This window comes from Drosophila kikkawai, chromosome 2L (assembly GCF_030179895.1).
Source record: "Drosophila kikkawai strain 14028-0561.14 chromosome 2L, DkikHiC1v2, whole genome shotgun sequence".
Classification (NCBI taxonomy): Eukaryota; Metazoa; Arthropoda; class Insecta; order Diptera; family Drosophilidae; genus Drosophila; species Drosophila kikkawai.
The window spans coordinates 5,294,371-5,309,135 of NC_091728.1; the positions used below are offsets into that span (position 1 = coordinate 5,294,371).

At 43.4% G+C, this 14,765-nt stretch overlaps 1 protein-coding gene across 6 annotated transcripts in view; it reads right to left on the bottom strand.

The window, feature by feature from the left end:
• Positions 1–14,765, bottom strand: part of Piezo (piezo type mechanosensitive ion channel component) — a 30,841-nt gene that overhangs the window by 8,493 nt on the left and 7,583 nt on the right. For 2 of the 6 annotated variants that reach the window (XM_070283388.1, XM_070283376.1), the window contains exons 2-17: positions 9,529–9,758; positions 8,983–9,247; positions 8,619–8,917; positions 8,403–8,529; positions 8,196–8,315; positions 7,940–8,102; positions 7,047–7,268; positions 6,137–6,193; positions 5,376–5,609; positions 5,019–5,216; positions 4,396–4,955; positions 3,718–4,336; positions 3,163–3,655; positions 2,287–3,091; positions 2,070–2,227; positions 186–251 (exon numbers count right to left, since the gene is read on the bottom strand). In XM_070283388.1, the coding sequence (XP_070139489.1) occupies positions 186–251; positions 2,070–2,227; positions 2,287–3,091; positions 3,163–3,655; positions 3,718–4,336; positions 4,396–4,955; positions 5,019–5,216; positions 5,376–5,609; positions 6,137–6,193; positions 7,047–7,268; positions 7,940–8,102; positions 8,196–8,315; positions 8,403–8,529; positions 8,619–8,917; positions 8,983–9,247; positions 9,529–9,592 (4,450 nt within the window). In that variant the 5' untranslated portion in view covers positions 9,593–9,758. Of the gene's footprint in view, positions 1–185; positions 252–913; positions 1,146–1,203; positions 1,899–2,069; positions 2,228–2,286; positions 3,092–3,162; positions 3,656–3,717; positions 4,337–4,395; positions 4,956–5,018; positions 5,217–5,375; positions 5,610–6,136; positions 6,194–7,046; positions 7,269–7,939; positions 8,103–8,195; positions 8,316–8,402; positions 8,530–8,618; positions 8,918–8,982; positions 9,248–9,528; positions 9,759–14,765 lie in introns of all 6 variants that reach the window. The other 4 variants (XM_070283395.1, XM_017168425.3, XM_070283377.1 and 1 more) reach the window with 4 other exon arrangements.

The window sequence follows — 14,765 nt, forward strand, 5'->3', positions numbered from 1 at the left end:
AACATTCAGATGGGCGAATATATATAAATAGGTTAGCTAGGCTTTTCATTTCGCATTCAATTTACATAGCAGCACACAGAATCATGCAGTTAATCATCGGGCGGAATTTATTTACATGGTAGGGGCAGTTATCGTAGAATATAAATATCAAACAAATGAGGCACAACAAACGAAAACTTCTTTACCATGTGGATGTAATTTAATTTCCTTCCTTCTGCGTACTGTTGGTGCAGGAAGTGGATAACCATGTTCTAAAAAATAATCAAAAACACAAAAATAAAACGTAAAGTTAAATAAAAAATTGTAAAAAAAAACGAAGAAGAATACAATTTGTTTAATCGAAATCAAGACTCTCAACGGCTGGCCGAAGTTTTGGCATATTGTAAATTGTACAAGGATTTCAGAACCGATCCCCACAGGCATTCAATATGCTTATAGCAAAAGGGATCATTGGCGAAAATTAAATTAAATAATATAAAATCTAGATTCCATATCACTTTCCATAAATAAGATATATCAAAAAAGCTTTAAGGACAAATTTAGAAAAAATTCGAAGTCGAAAAAGTCGAAATCTCATGCAGATCAAACCCCCCCGGAATTCTAGCAACCCAACACTGAGATCGTTAAAGGATTTTATTTTACACTTGTAGCAGCGCTCAGGCACTCTGAGATTCACCATTTAGGAAGTAATTAATTGGTAGCAAAGTTCTTCTAAATTCGTGTTATTTACAGATCAGACTCGGAGAGGCAGTGGCTGGCTTGGGGTCCGTGCTACACACAGGACCCCAATTGCTTTTATTATCTTTAAGAGAGCACGCACATCACAAAACAGTGTGTATTTTTTGTACAGAGTTTCGTTTGAGAGCAAGGTTATATCATAATTCTTATTCGATAGCAAAGATTCATCCAATACATGGTCCATGCAGCAGAGCGGGCTCATAGAAGGCGCACATCAGCGACTCCATATAGCTGACCGTACCCACGGGTCCCCAGCTATGCGGTCGCAGGGCAGCCGCGTCCCTGGACAGGCGTTTGCGATGCGACTGCGACTCCTCCAACGAGTAGCTGGCATTTCCCACACTCTGGTGCCGGCGATGAAGCAACTTGTGGCGCATGGTCACCTCCTCCTCGTCCCTATCTGCCGACTGTTTGGAGGGTATGCGTGTGAGAGAGATGAACGAGCGGACAGGATCACCACTTTACCATTTGCTTCTTCTTAATGGGCGACCGTTTGATGGACACGGTCTCATTCCAGGAGACAGCTGCATTGGTCGACGACTGGCGACGATGTTCGCGGCGTAGATTCGGAGTCAGATTGGAGGACAGCACTGAGCTGGTGGCACTAGAAGCCATTGCCGTGGCATAGGCAGCCAGGGGAGGCGCCAGGGTTTGCATGTTAGCCGAAGCACTAACCTCTGAAGGAGCCAATCCCAAAGAGATTCTCTTCGGCTCCAGGAAACCCTCGGTCAGCAGAGCGGACAAGGCCTCCGTACTCGGCGTTGTTGGCTTCGAAGAGTCGAAGCTCTTAAATGGTGCATCCTGCCCAGAACTTACTGCTTTTGTCTCGGGTAGTAATTGTTGCCTAGGCAATGCCACAGTCGACGCCTCCTCCTCGCTAACCGACTGCACATCCACGTAATCTGTGAACTCATCGCAGGGCATCACGTTAATCTCTGGTTCTATAATCACTGCTGCATCCGCACTGTCCTCGCTCTGCACGCTGCTGCCGCCGCTGCTGCTGGAAAGAATCGAGGCTCTGGCTGGCGATGAGGTGGCCGAGCAGCTGGAACTTTGTCCATCGGGCGTCAAATAGCCAGATCCCTGGCACGAGGTGAAGCTGCTGTTGTGGGCCAAAGGCGCCACCTCTGACAGAGCCTGCTCCGAGGGCGTACGTTGCCCTTGAGGAATCCAATGCAAGATTAATTGTGAAACACACACACGCGACAATTTCCAAACGAGATCAAAATGCAAAAAGGGAAATTGCAAAAAACGCGACGCGAACGCAAAAAATGTAGAAACCAAAACGGAGGAGGAGAAGCATCCCCCAAAGTGATCCCTGGGCAACTTACCATCGAAGTGCGTCTGCTTGTCCAAGGGCCGGAGCATCTTCTGTTGCGTGGCCCGGATCCGCTCCATCTTCCGCTTGATCTTGTGCAGCACCTGCTTTTCGTGGTCGTGTCGATGGGCAATCTGCTTCTGCCGCAGGCTCTCAATGATGTCCGCTCCCCTGCGCGGGAAAATACCTATAAAGTTACAGTTTGGGAAGGCAACTAGTTGTGAACCCACCTGGAGGCCAGGATATTGTTCGCCTTGGTGTCCGTGATGATGTGGCAGAAGTAGTGCGACTTGAAGATGCGCAGCTGGAAGAGGATGAAGGCAAAGCAGATCGTGTCCCAGAGCAACACCACCTGGTGCGTGATCTTGGGACACTCGCCGGGCGCCAGCAGCACCACAGTGTCCTCGGGCAGCACTATCTGCTCCTTGGGCACATTGCTCGTGCAGGTGATGCCCAGCATGTGTACCAGCCAGCAGCAATCGGTGGTTAGTTGCGTCATAAACAGGCAGCCTGCCATCTGGAAGGTGGTCTTGATGAGGATATTCGCCACGTTGAAGGCCAGCAGCCACTTCCAGCGACATATGATGGTGTGGATGGGTCGCAGATAGAAGTCCGATCCCTGCCACAGAAAGATGAACGCCCCAATCAGATAGCCCAGCGCCAGAAGATCGGCAATGTTGGTGCCGGCGAGGAAGACCACCGCCAGGGTGAACCAGTAGAAGCCGCACAGCACGCCGTTCTTCAGAATATCCGAATAGTTGCGTATGTACGAGCAGAAATCGTGGGTGGGATTGTCGAAGGGCACGCGACCCAGCTGGGCGATGTCTTTAATCACGCTGCGGTTGCTGCCGCCGGGATAGTCGTCGTTGCTGGCATAGCGCTGCTCAATGCAGAAGATGCTCTTCTGCCGGTTCAGTATAATCAGCACAATAAAGTCAAAGATAAGCTTGGGTACGTGGTTAAAGTGCAGAGCTCCCGGCAGCATGGTCCAGCGTTGAATGCCCTCACCAAAGAGCCCCTTATCCCAGGGATAAACTGAAAGGATAAAGAAATAAATAATAACAATAAGTTAAGATGAGATGTTTAATTAATAAATATATAATTACTTAGACATGAACTCGGCGGCAATCCGACAAGCACAATGTATTGCGTCAGTATGGAGATGGCAAAGAACGCCTGGAATACGCCCCAGATCTTGGCGCATTGTGAGCGCCGCAGCAGCAGCAGGACTACCAGCCAAAGGGCATAGACCACGGCCACAATATCCTGGCGATAGGTGATCGTCGAGACAAGGGCAATCAGGGATATCTCAAAGCCGAATTTGTAGAAGCCAAAGTTGAGGAGGTACTTGATCAATCCCACCAGATCCTTCTCGGCATCCGCTCGAACAATTTGGGGGAACAGCAGCTTGGTGGGCGGGGCATTCAAGGCACCAATCTTCACGCGCATCTGAAGCTGACGCAGTGTGATCACCGCGTGCATGGTAACAATGACCATGTAGATGATGTAGGTGCGCAGCAGACCCATTAGACCTCCCTCCAGCTTGTTGGCCTTGCTGAGACCCAGCCATTCGGCATTGTTGGCCGTCCGGTTGTCAGACTGAAAAGAAAAATCAAACTGTTAAATTTATCGACTCACAAGTTACAAGCCGCTCAACTTACGCAAGTCACGTTGTACTGAGTGTGATCCAGATACTCGATCTGGTAAATCATCTTGGACAGCACTATGATGGTGACAATGAAGGAGATCAGACGACTGATCACCACCTGGATGGCCTTGCGCGAGGTGGCGCCCAGCACGCAGAAACCCACAAAGATAATGTGCAGGACACAGACCTCGCTGACACTGCAAATGAAAGCTGCCAGATAGACCGCCTTCATGATATGCAGCTCGAGGAAACGCCAGAACACGTCCTTGAAGTTCTTGAATATGTACTCCGACTTGTTCTTGATCTTGCGGAACGAAATCCGGACCAGATCGCGCACAGAGGTCTCAAAATCCGTGGTGGCTGCACCGGGAGCAGCCTCCGCCGACGGTCCCTGGGAACGGCGAAGGGAACCGGCACTGCCACGACGCTTGGATGCCGAAGCCGACGGTTCCAAGGCCGTTGTCTCCGTGGGCCTTTGCTGTGCCGAACCAGGCTGCTGCTGCAGCGACGCGATGAATCGCTTGTGGAAGTAATGCACTTGGATCACGGTCAGGATCACAATAATCGTGGGCGAGACCAAGTGAAGGAACAGATCCTTGGTTTGATAGCGCTTCAGACCAATGTCGTTTTGCCTTTAACATGAAAATTTATATTTAAAAACATGGGATTTAGGTGGCAATCAATCACTTACAGCGTCTTGGACACATTGAGATAGTCGTTCCAGTACGTATCGAACTTATCGAATTGATATGTATAGATCAGTATCAGTATGGACATGGCGTAGAAGATCAGGAACAGCCAGAAGCCGTACATGATCTTCACCCAGGCCTTGGACGAGGATTGAAAGACCAGCAAGAAGAATAGGAACAGGGCCATATAGCAGATGCGGAAACCCGTCATATTTTCACCGGTGATGGCGCACAGGAAGATCACCAGCACCAACAGCCAGATCCATAGGCGCACCAGCAGATTCTTGATCACATCACCGGCCTTCTTTAGGAACTTTGAGGTCTTCTTGCCGTCGTTGATGAGGTAACTGGATCCCGCCGATCCAACGGTGATCTGCAGCGGAGCAATGATATCCGCCAGAGTGCTGTCCCTTCGGCGATCGCGTTTCTCTTTGAAGAACTGCCGCGACGTAACCCAGAACATCAGCACGAAGGCGGTCTTTACGATCAGCGGCACACACGGGCGCATTTGGTTCTCGATGGGTCGCTCGAAGCCAATCTGCTGCAGGTTAATGCCCGCCGTCTGCCATGTATATTGCAGTTAATTAAATTTGATTCGCAGCGCAAGTGTCGCTCTCAAACTTACGGAAACCTTCGTGGGAAGCTCGCTATTTGTCAGATCCATGCCGTATATATACTGCGCCACCAGCAGCACCTCGGCGTAGAGCACGATAAACGGACTCGAACGCATCATGGCCTTTCGCTGATTGGGTATCATCCACAGCACGTTGGCCCACAGGAGCAGGACAAAGGTTAGCCAACTGTGGTAGACAATCGACCAGGCCTAAAAAAAAGTTTGTTCAGCAAATATATTTTATAATTTATACTATAAGCAAGGGTATATAAACTTTGGCGTGTTAAGAACATAAGATTTCCTATTAATAATTTCTAAAAACTGCTTATTTGAATACTATTAACAAATTTAGTGTTCAATTCAACTCACCATCATTAGAATATTGGTGAATATATAGCTATTCTGATAGATGAAACCTCCCACGCTGACAAAGCCATAGGATATCTGATCCAATATGGAGGTGGTTGTGTTCTCCTGCTCCGATCGCTGCTCCATTGAATCCAACTGAATGTCGTTGCCGCGCTGCGTTCCACTGGGTGCCACCGAGGAACTGCCCTCCACTGGCTGAGGCGTGCGAGCCTTTCGAGTGCTTTGACGCATCAACTAAACAGGGAAAGTTATACGAGTGTTAGTTCCGAGTTAAGTGCATTCTGGCTGACATGTAGGAGATAGTTAAGCTTACTAGTTGAGATACATAACATATATATACATACGGAGAGGTCTAGAGTTCTAGGACAACTACGGGTGTTAATGTCTTCGATAGGTTACTAGCCGGGTGCAAACTATTTTGGATCGCTGTTGCGGTGTCGGTATGGCCCATAAATCATACATCATACATCATACACGTGTACAGTCACACTTACGCGGTTAGTATCATGGTTACTTTACGTTTGTTAGGATCTCTCATGACTTGGAGGAGATTACTAGGGGATTAGTACTATAGATTGGTATATAGATGTTAGGACGAATACAATTTAACATTGACAAATGCGAGACGTTAGAGGCTTGAACCAATATGATATATAGAGAGATAGATAGGACAGAGAGAGATACATAGGCTAGCACTAGTCTAATGGAGAGGAGAGGATGATATAGAGCTTGGGCGCATAGAGTGGAGTTAGTTTACGTACAGGCGTCGTCTCAGTCGGTTCATTCAACGTTGCACGCTGATCACGGCGTAAAGAAACCTAAAGCGGAAGTAATAAAAGAGAGAGCGTAAACAAAAATCAAAACGAAAGCGAAACGAAAAAAAAAAATACGTAAAGGAAAATGGCGAGAAAAAGCGGAAAACACAAGTGTTGTCAAGATTCAGCAGAAAGGCACACAGATATTGCCTCAAATTTTGGACAAAGTTTTCGGGTTAAAAGTTTAGGCAAAGACAAACATTTAGTTCGGTTTTAGTTCAGTTCACTAATTGTGTATAGTGTTTGCAGTATAATTGATATCCTAACCGAAATATACAATGTTTTGCACACTAATTTAAACATATAACCTGATTCGGAGGGCTTTAAAGAAATCGCAGTATAATATTTTGGGTCATATTTTCAATATTTTGAGCATACTTTGGACATAATTTTTAATGGATTTTAAAATCGTATGAATTTCTGTGGTATGCTTTTTAATATATGATGGGATTTTAATAGTTCTGTAAATTATAATTTAATTTAAGGACATTTTAAAGGCTACAGTTTTTACATATAATCCCAGTTTCATATAATCCCTAGATTTTTAATAATTAAGTCGAAAATATAATACATGTAATTACATGTAAATTCTTGAAAACGTAAGCTAATAAAAAATTATAAAACTAAGCGTTGGGAGAAAAAGCTAAGCAGAGTTTTTCATTGAGTTATTGGTAATGGTTTAGTTTTCCTTATCATGAAGCTAAGCTGGCTTAGTGGGCATTTTCTACCTTTTCCCTACTACCCATTCTCTATTTATTTATTCCATCCGAAAATCCCTACAAAAATATTCCACATTCACACACCGCACCCAAATCGAAACATAAACCCTAATCTCAATCCACACTCGCTCGCTTACACTCAAGCGCTGATTGCGGATTGCGGTCGTGGCAGTGGTGGCGGTGGTGGTGATAGTGGTGGTGCCACCTCCGCCCAAGGTGGACCCATCCCGGCGACCCCGCGTTGTCTGCGACGTGAGCAGCGACAGCTGGCGGTTGACCTTGTTGTTGCCTGTGTTATTGATGCTGCTGCTGTTGCAATCCAGCTGCTGGCCAAAGGCAGTGGCGGGCTTCGATTCCAGCTGCTCGGAGCGGTGGTTCAAGTGGATCAGTGGTTCAGCATTTCGGCAGTGTTCAGTGTGTGGTGTGTTAGTGACAGTTTGTAGTTAGGTGTTAGGAGTGTTTAGTGTACATATGTTGGTTTGTTTTTGTCGGCGTGCAGAGTATGTTGTGTTAAAAAAATAGAAAATTATGTGTTTTATCCGGTTGCAAGTGGCAGCAGAAGAAGAGCAGAAATCGAGAGTAGTTTTAAAACGATGTCATGTGATTTGTGGCCTTAATTTTAGAGAGACTGAAAAAACTGTTCCGTAAGAATAATTTACTATCGATTGATTAAAATAACCTTCTAGATCAGGAATGCCAGACAAATCAGAATATAAATAAAAGGTAATATAAATCTGTCCAAGAATTCGATTTCTGTGGCATAACTGTTAAGTTAAAATATTATACTAGGTTTTTTACTAATTAAATATTAAATTGTACTATTCTTGTTAAAATTGTAAAGGTTCAAAAATATAAGAATTATTCTTGGAAAGCTAAGTTTTAATTGAATATCATTTGTAAAGGTTTTCAATTCTATTTATTGTTGCTGGTGACACCGATGAAGAAAACCGTGTTAGTTGCTCTAAGCCAGAGAGGCAGCCAAATGGGCTTCAAGACAGTTCAATGCGAAGTGACTTAAATACTGACTTACCCGTGGCTTAATCAGATGCTTGGTGGTCAGGGCCAGGGCGAAGTAAGCAAAAAACAATGCAAACGGATTGAGATACGAGTCCAGGGACATTTCATTATTGTAGAAGAGGACCCGTATATCCGACGCGCAGTACGATTCAATGAGCGGCTCCAGTCCAATCAAGCTGATGGGGGCAAAGATAGAGAAGTCCCGTCAGAGGATGTACGCCACAGTGGAGGACAGTCCACCGCCTCCTACTCAACCGCATTTTACTTACCGAGCTGTCAGTCGGGTGTGATTGAGGTGGCCCTGCATCCAGGGCGTCTGGTAGGACACAATGGACAGGGAGTGCAGCACGAGGACAACCATTACGCAGCGCAGCAACAACGCGAAGCCCCTGAACAAAAAAGGTGCGACAATACAAAAGGAAAGTCAGTAAAGTGTCCGGAATGGATGCGATGGAGGGCACTGATGGGACACGCACCGTTGCAGCGTCTGGCAGGTTGCCCAGTAAGTTCCGGCCAGCAGGAAAATGAGAAAGTAGAAGCCGCCTGGCACAGAGGGACGCAGCACGGCCGCAAAGAACAGCGTGGCGAGGCAGAAGAGCGGAGCTGCGACAGGGGAAAACAATTCATTCATTTTAATTGAAAATATACTGAATTTCTTGAATATTTTCTTGAAGAAAACTATATCCACTCACAGATCTTAATCAGTCCCTCAAAGTGTATGTGCTGGCTAATCATGGACACCCGCTTCCTCAGCTGCTGCTGTTGCTGCTGCAGTGGCGTCGTGGCAGTTGCCTGCTGTACATCTCCTCCATTGGCATCTGTAGCCGGGACTTGGCTGGCCTCCACCGCCTGGCCCTCAACCACTTCACCGTTCTCCAACTGCTCGGCGCCGACGGGTTGAGAGGCCACTCGCTTCACCGTGAGATAAGATCCCAGGGAGGTGGCGAACACAAGCACCTCTGGCAGCAGCCACTCAATTATGGCAAATGCTCTGATTAGTAAATATAGTTTACAATTAATTAATTTGTAGTTTGCAAACTCTCAGGAATAGCTCACTTCAGATCGACGAAGCTCACGAAACCAATGTGCCGCAGCAGGCGCTCACTGAACGAGCAGTTGTAAATTGGCAGCGTGACGCTGACCGCCAGGATCTGGAGCGTTATGTGTCCCAGCAGGACCAGAGTGCTCAGGGCCAGCAGGATGATAAAGAAGGCGGTGACGGATCCCTTGAAGTTGCGACGCGTGGCCAGTGGAACAAAGGGTGACATGAAGAACATCAGCATGTACACAAAGGATATGCCCACTGGTCGCATAAGAGCAGCTAAATCCAGGAAAATGCATTATTTATAAGTATGCTACTAGCTTTTTTCAATCAACCAAATAATAAAAAAAATATACAGATTTAAATTATTCTATTATTTGCTTTCCCCAGAGGACAGCAAAAACTAATCAATAAAATATATGTGGTAAATGTGTCAAATTTATGTAAGATTTATTGAATCTTTGATTCCAGCACAGGATATGGATTGATTTGTTGGTATGAGGAGGAGACGTAGTAGTAACACTAATAATAGCATGCCAGTTGAAGCCATTTTTACTCACCCAGGACGAGCACCGCCGGCACGACGATGCGCTGCAGCACCAGGCACGCATAGCTGAAGACCATTTTGATGGACGCGTTGCTGCCACCTCCGTCTGCGCTTCCGGAGCTCACGTTGCTTCTCCACCAGCTGCGTCTCCGGACTCAGACCCCAACTTCGACACCGACGCAGAAGCATTCATGAAAGCCTCAGCTTCGACTGCAATTTGTTGCCACAAACGGCGCAGAGCAGCTGGAAGAGAGAGGAGAAATCAATTGAAAATTATACTTGAAGTACTTGTTGCCAGCTCCCTACTGAGGCGCCGCAGCTCCTGTTGCGCAGCCAATTTAAAGCCTTAACTCCTTTCAAATGGTTCTTAATTAAGAAAATCCGCCAAAAAATAACAGAAAAAAAACTCCAACTAATTTACGGATATAAACATTGACACACTTTTAATTAACACTGGCGAAAAACCCCCAACAAAATATAAGGGAAAACGAAATAAAATCAAGCCCGCGCTGTGAAGTGGGCGTGGTTGTCGGTAGTCGCACGCTATCCTGCCTTGGGTTGGGTTAGTTTCAATTTTCCTCTTCCGCTTTCCGCATTTTCAAGCTGCGCCAGAAGCGAGGAGTGGCCACGCAGCGGCGATTAGAGGAAGCCAAGGATGTGGGGGCCCCAGACAAGCAAGCTAGCTTATGGATAATGGATGTGTAATTGACATTCAATGGCTCATAATGTGGCATTTATTTGAATTCGCTTTAAACTAATGGGGCTGAAACTATTGGCACAATAGATAGAGGCCATCCGGAATGTTAAGGATAATGGCTTGGGAACATGAAAAAATCGGTCATTTAATGTTTATACTAAGGCATTTAGTTACCAATTTATTATAAAGAAATTATACCCTTTGTTATCTTCGTAGCTATTAATTATAAATTCTTTAAACTCAATTTTAAGAACAATTAATCACACATTTTAGAGGAAACTCTTTGCCCTGTCTTAACTATTTCCGTTCGCTGATAAATCACAAAAGAAATCTTACTAATACGCTCCTCACTTAAGATGAAATGATTCATAATTCTGCTTAATCGAAAACAAAAGCTTGTGAAATTTTGTTTAGCATTTTTTAATGCATTTGTGAAAAAGTTCATTGAGAGATTATTTTAAATTCGAACCGATTGTATAATTCCTAAAAAACTTGCTTAAATTCTGACCTGATGCCACACTTATTCAATGGTGTTGTGTTCACAATGCAAAACACAAAAAATACGAACAGAAATTCCCTACACAAAAAACGACCAAGAGAACATCAGCAAAACTGCTAATTTCGCACACAACAGAAAATGGCGAAAAAAGATCAACAGCCATGACGTAATTTGGCATGTACAAAAGTTTTTAATTCTTCATTTTTTTTTTTCGTATTTTCCTGGGTTAACAAGAACAACGACGAGGCAAACAAAGAGAGCCGGCTGAATTGCAGAGGGAGCAAGGGAGAAAGCAATCCGCCAACGCCTCCAACGCAAATATATCCGACATAATGTGGGCTAATAAAAGAGACGGAGCACTCGGGAAAGCGCGGGTCTGACAGCTGAGCCGCCGAGCCGACAAACCTCAAGTGGTGCCACACCTAACCCCTCACACTCACTACGACAACCCGCCAAACACCACCCACACCCGCCGCCCTTTGGACAAACAAACAGATTCAACTAGACAGAAAAAAGAACTAGCTATATAAACCGCAGGTCTACCGACAGTAGAATACTCAGCATATCATTTGTAACACTAAAAATATTTCATACTTTCTGGCGACAAGAAGCCACTTTGAACTTAAAATTCACAAAGCAAGCAAACAATATTTGTTTTTTTTTTATATAAATTTAAATATACAGATTTTCTGTCTACTTACAATTTTTTAAAGAGTTTTTACATAGAACATTTACACATTTACAATTGATTTTATACATTTCTTTAATAACCTGATTCTTTTTATATACCTCCTGATCGCAAATATAATCTTCTCCCCAGAAAAACTGTCAGAGTACGCGGTACAAAAAAATAGAAGCACAACAACCAGCTGAGAGAGCCCCCATAATGGCGATAAAAAGTAGTAGTAGGCCCATCAAAAACAAAAAATAGCACTCTACTGTTTTAGCAAAATAAATGCCGGCTGGTGAGTTGGGCCTATCCAATCCCCCGCAGAAGGTGTGGGGATGCCGGGAATCTCTGTCTGAGCAGATGTTTAATGGCACAATAATGCTGATGGCAATGCGTCTGTCTATATGGGAATTTAATGCACAATTACAGCAAAAAGTTTCTTTCCGGCAGAGAGGGCATTGAGATCTTAAATTAGATATACATATACATATGTACGGGGTATGGACTATGTTCTGTTAGCTTTAATGATAAACAAGGTGATAAGAATTTCTATCTTAACTATATTTACTTCTTTATAATCAGCTGTCAAACAATAATAGATGCATACTGAAATTTACATAAATGTTTTGTAAAGTATCTTTAACTATAGAAGTTATCACTATATTATTAGATACACTTTGATACAATATTTTTCAGCAATTTTACCTATATTTAAATTTATTAGAATCTTTTGTCATCCAATGTTGCCCCTTCCCAAAATTGAAGTTAGCCCGAAATCAAAGTTGGTTACCAGGCGCGAGAAATGAGCAGCACGTCGCATCGTTCCATCAAAAAACCAATGTGACACGTGTTGCTGCTATGCTTTTGGGGCTTGGTTATGGGCATAGGCTCTGCCCCTCCATCGTAGAACCCCCTCCACTCGCGCGTTCAATGAATATGAAATGCCAAAGGCAGAAGGCCTAACCCGCGTGTTATTCGCTACTAATTCATTTGCCATACACGCAGAGCTGCTGCTGCCTCTGCTGCTGTTCGGCATTATAATATAAGCATTATAATGTGTATATGGATTGCTACATAGATATCAGCAAATATATATTCCCATCGAGAGACCAGCAGCTGCTGTCTGTCGGCGATGACGGGGGAGTTCTCTTTTCGGCCTGTTGCAGCCACATTTTTTCGTATACGCTCTCCCTTTCAATTTCGATTTGGATTCTTATTTCCGTTCTGCCCCAAATGTTTATTGTCTTTCCATTTTCTCCGACAGAGTAGAAACATCGAGCATAAGTAGCATTTGCATGTGCTTTTATTGGGTTAACTTGGCACACATATTCGCAATAGACACTTCAATGTCATTTTCGGTATTGAGATTCTCAATGTTGCTATTGCTTGCCATGGGTGTAATGCAGATGAAATGCATGTTCTGGCACTTGAAAACAAATATTAACATTTGTTTGGATGGAACGCAGACAGCTGATGGCAAAAAGTCTCACCGAGCGGTATATGTGGCGTATACGTGATATTGAAGTTGTGTATTTCTCAAAAACAAATTTACATATTTCAGTTACAAAGTGTGAAAACAACATTTGTGATTTTATTCGAATAATAAAACATAATCGTACATTTATTTGCAGTTGTAGATTTTTAAGTGTTTCATTATGTATACAATGTTTACGAAAAAGAATCATTAAAATATTTAAAATTCCCCCATCTGTAGCTTTAGTTTATAACTTTAAGCAAACAGAATGTAAATAAATAAATATATTCTAAAACCTTTTACTATTTATGAATTTTAATTAGTTTTAAATTTATTAATTTTATGGTTTTAAACTAAAGTTACGTAAGACCCAATGTCTGTTTAAGTGCCGCAATCAAAACCGTAGACCTAATCCCCGTCTGTATCCGCTTAAAACTTTCAAGTTTCTGAATAACTAAGATGAAGTGTCTTATCTTAAGCGCCTTACATGAATAACAAAATTAAGCTGCAAAAGGGGGGAGAACTCAATTGCAAGACTGCTATCATCTCGGTCGTACCCCAGACCTTCATCCTCATCGGGGGATCCGCCCTCCCCCTCGACATTCATTAGTGCAGCTTCATTGCCAAGTCTGTCGGCCACTTGAACTTTGTCTGGGCGTTGGCATCTCTTGCAATAATATTTGCAATTTTACTTTTTCAAGTGCAAGGGAACGGGAAGGAGTCGGAAAAGCGTTGACAAAGTCAACTAATCTCTGTCCAGTTAGTCTGACTTTCCCTCCTCCCTTGAGCCGCGTGTCTCTGGGCCATTAATTCAACATTAATTACAAATTTCCAGCGAGTGGCTCGAGCTTTTCTTGCTCTATTTTTAGTGTCCACTTCTTTTTTAGGACCTCGTAATCTGCGAATTGTTGTGGTGACTCTTGGACCTCTCCCTATTTTCTATACATTGTTTGCTGCAATTGTTCCTATAAAACACACATATCGGGTGCATGTCGCACGCTCGCCTTCCGAAACTACTTTGCTAATGATGACGTCACTCTGTTTGACGACTGTCAATGTCAATATACTCGGGCAATTGTTAACCCCTTGTTGCCAGGCGAAAGAACTGGAACTGTAGCCCTAGTCGTAGCTGGAGCTTTAAAACAAAAGCTATTCGAGAATCAAAGCATAATTACTCGAAATCACGCAATACTCGTTCTAAAAAAATTAAAGAGGGAGTAGCAAAAATAATGAAATTTCATTTGACATTCTTGGTGTGCGTTTGACAAACAAATGCTTAAGAAGCGGAAAATTTTACATGCGATTTAGTTGCCACAAAATTAAGTTGAAAATAAGATAAATAAAATCGTATAAATATTATTTTTGAGCTTATAGAAAACAAAATTAAATGGCTAGATCGTTAAGACAAAGGCAACAAAGTCTAGATTGGCTTAGTATAATTTTTAAGAATTGTTTTCTCTAGGATTGAGTCTTTATCTCTTATTTCATATTTACATGACTCACTTCTTTGTCAAAATACCCACAAGAACAAGATAAATTTTAGTTTTATTTTTTTAGGCTTTGGTACTTAGGGATAAGAAAAGTTACTCTCCAAAGAAACATCTAATTAATTCTTGATTTAATAACCAATTAAAAGGTCGTGATATATTCAATTAAAGGCCCAACTGCAGCGAAATAAATTATTGTCTTGTATAACCAGCCCGCATTAATCTACAAGGGTTAATTGAATCACACAATTTGTGGTTAATGTGCGATAAATCCAAATGGAATCGTTAATATCATATGCACCGGGAGCCGTTTCAGCGCCATCTGGACAAGATTTGGGTCACTTGCAGCGCTCTCCGTGCTCTTATTGTATGCAGGGCGATTCTTAGCATTACGTATACGTAAATTTCACAGGGGAAATTAAT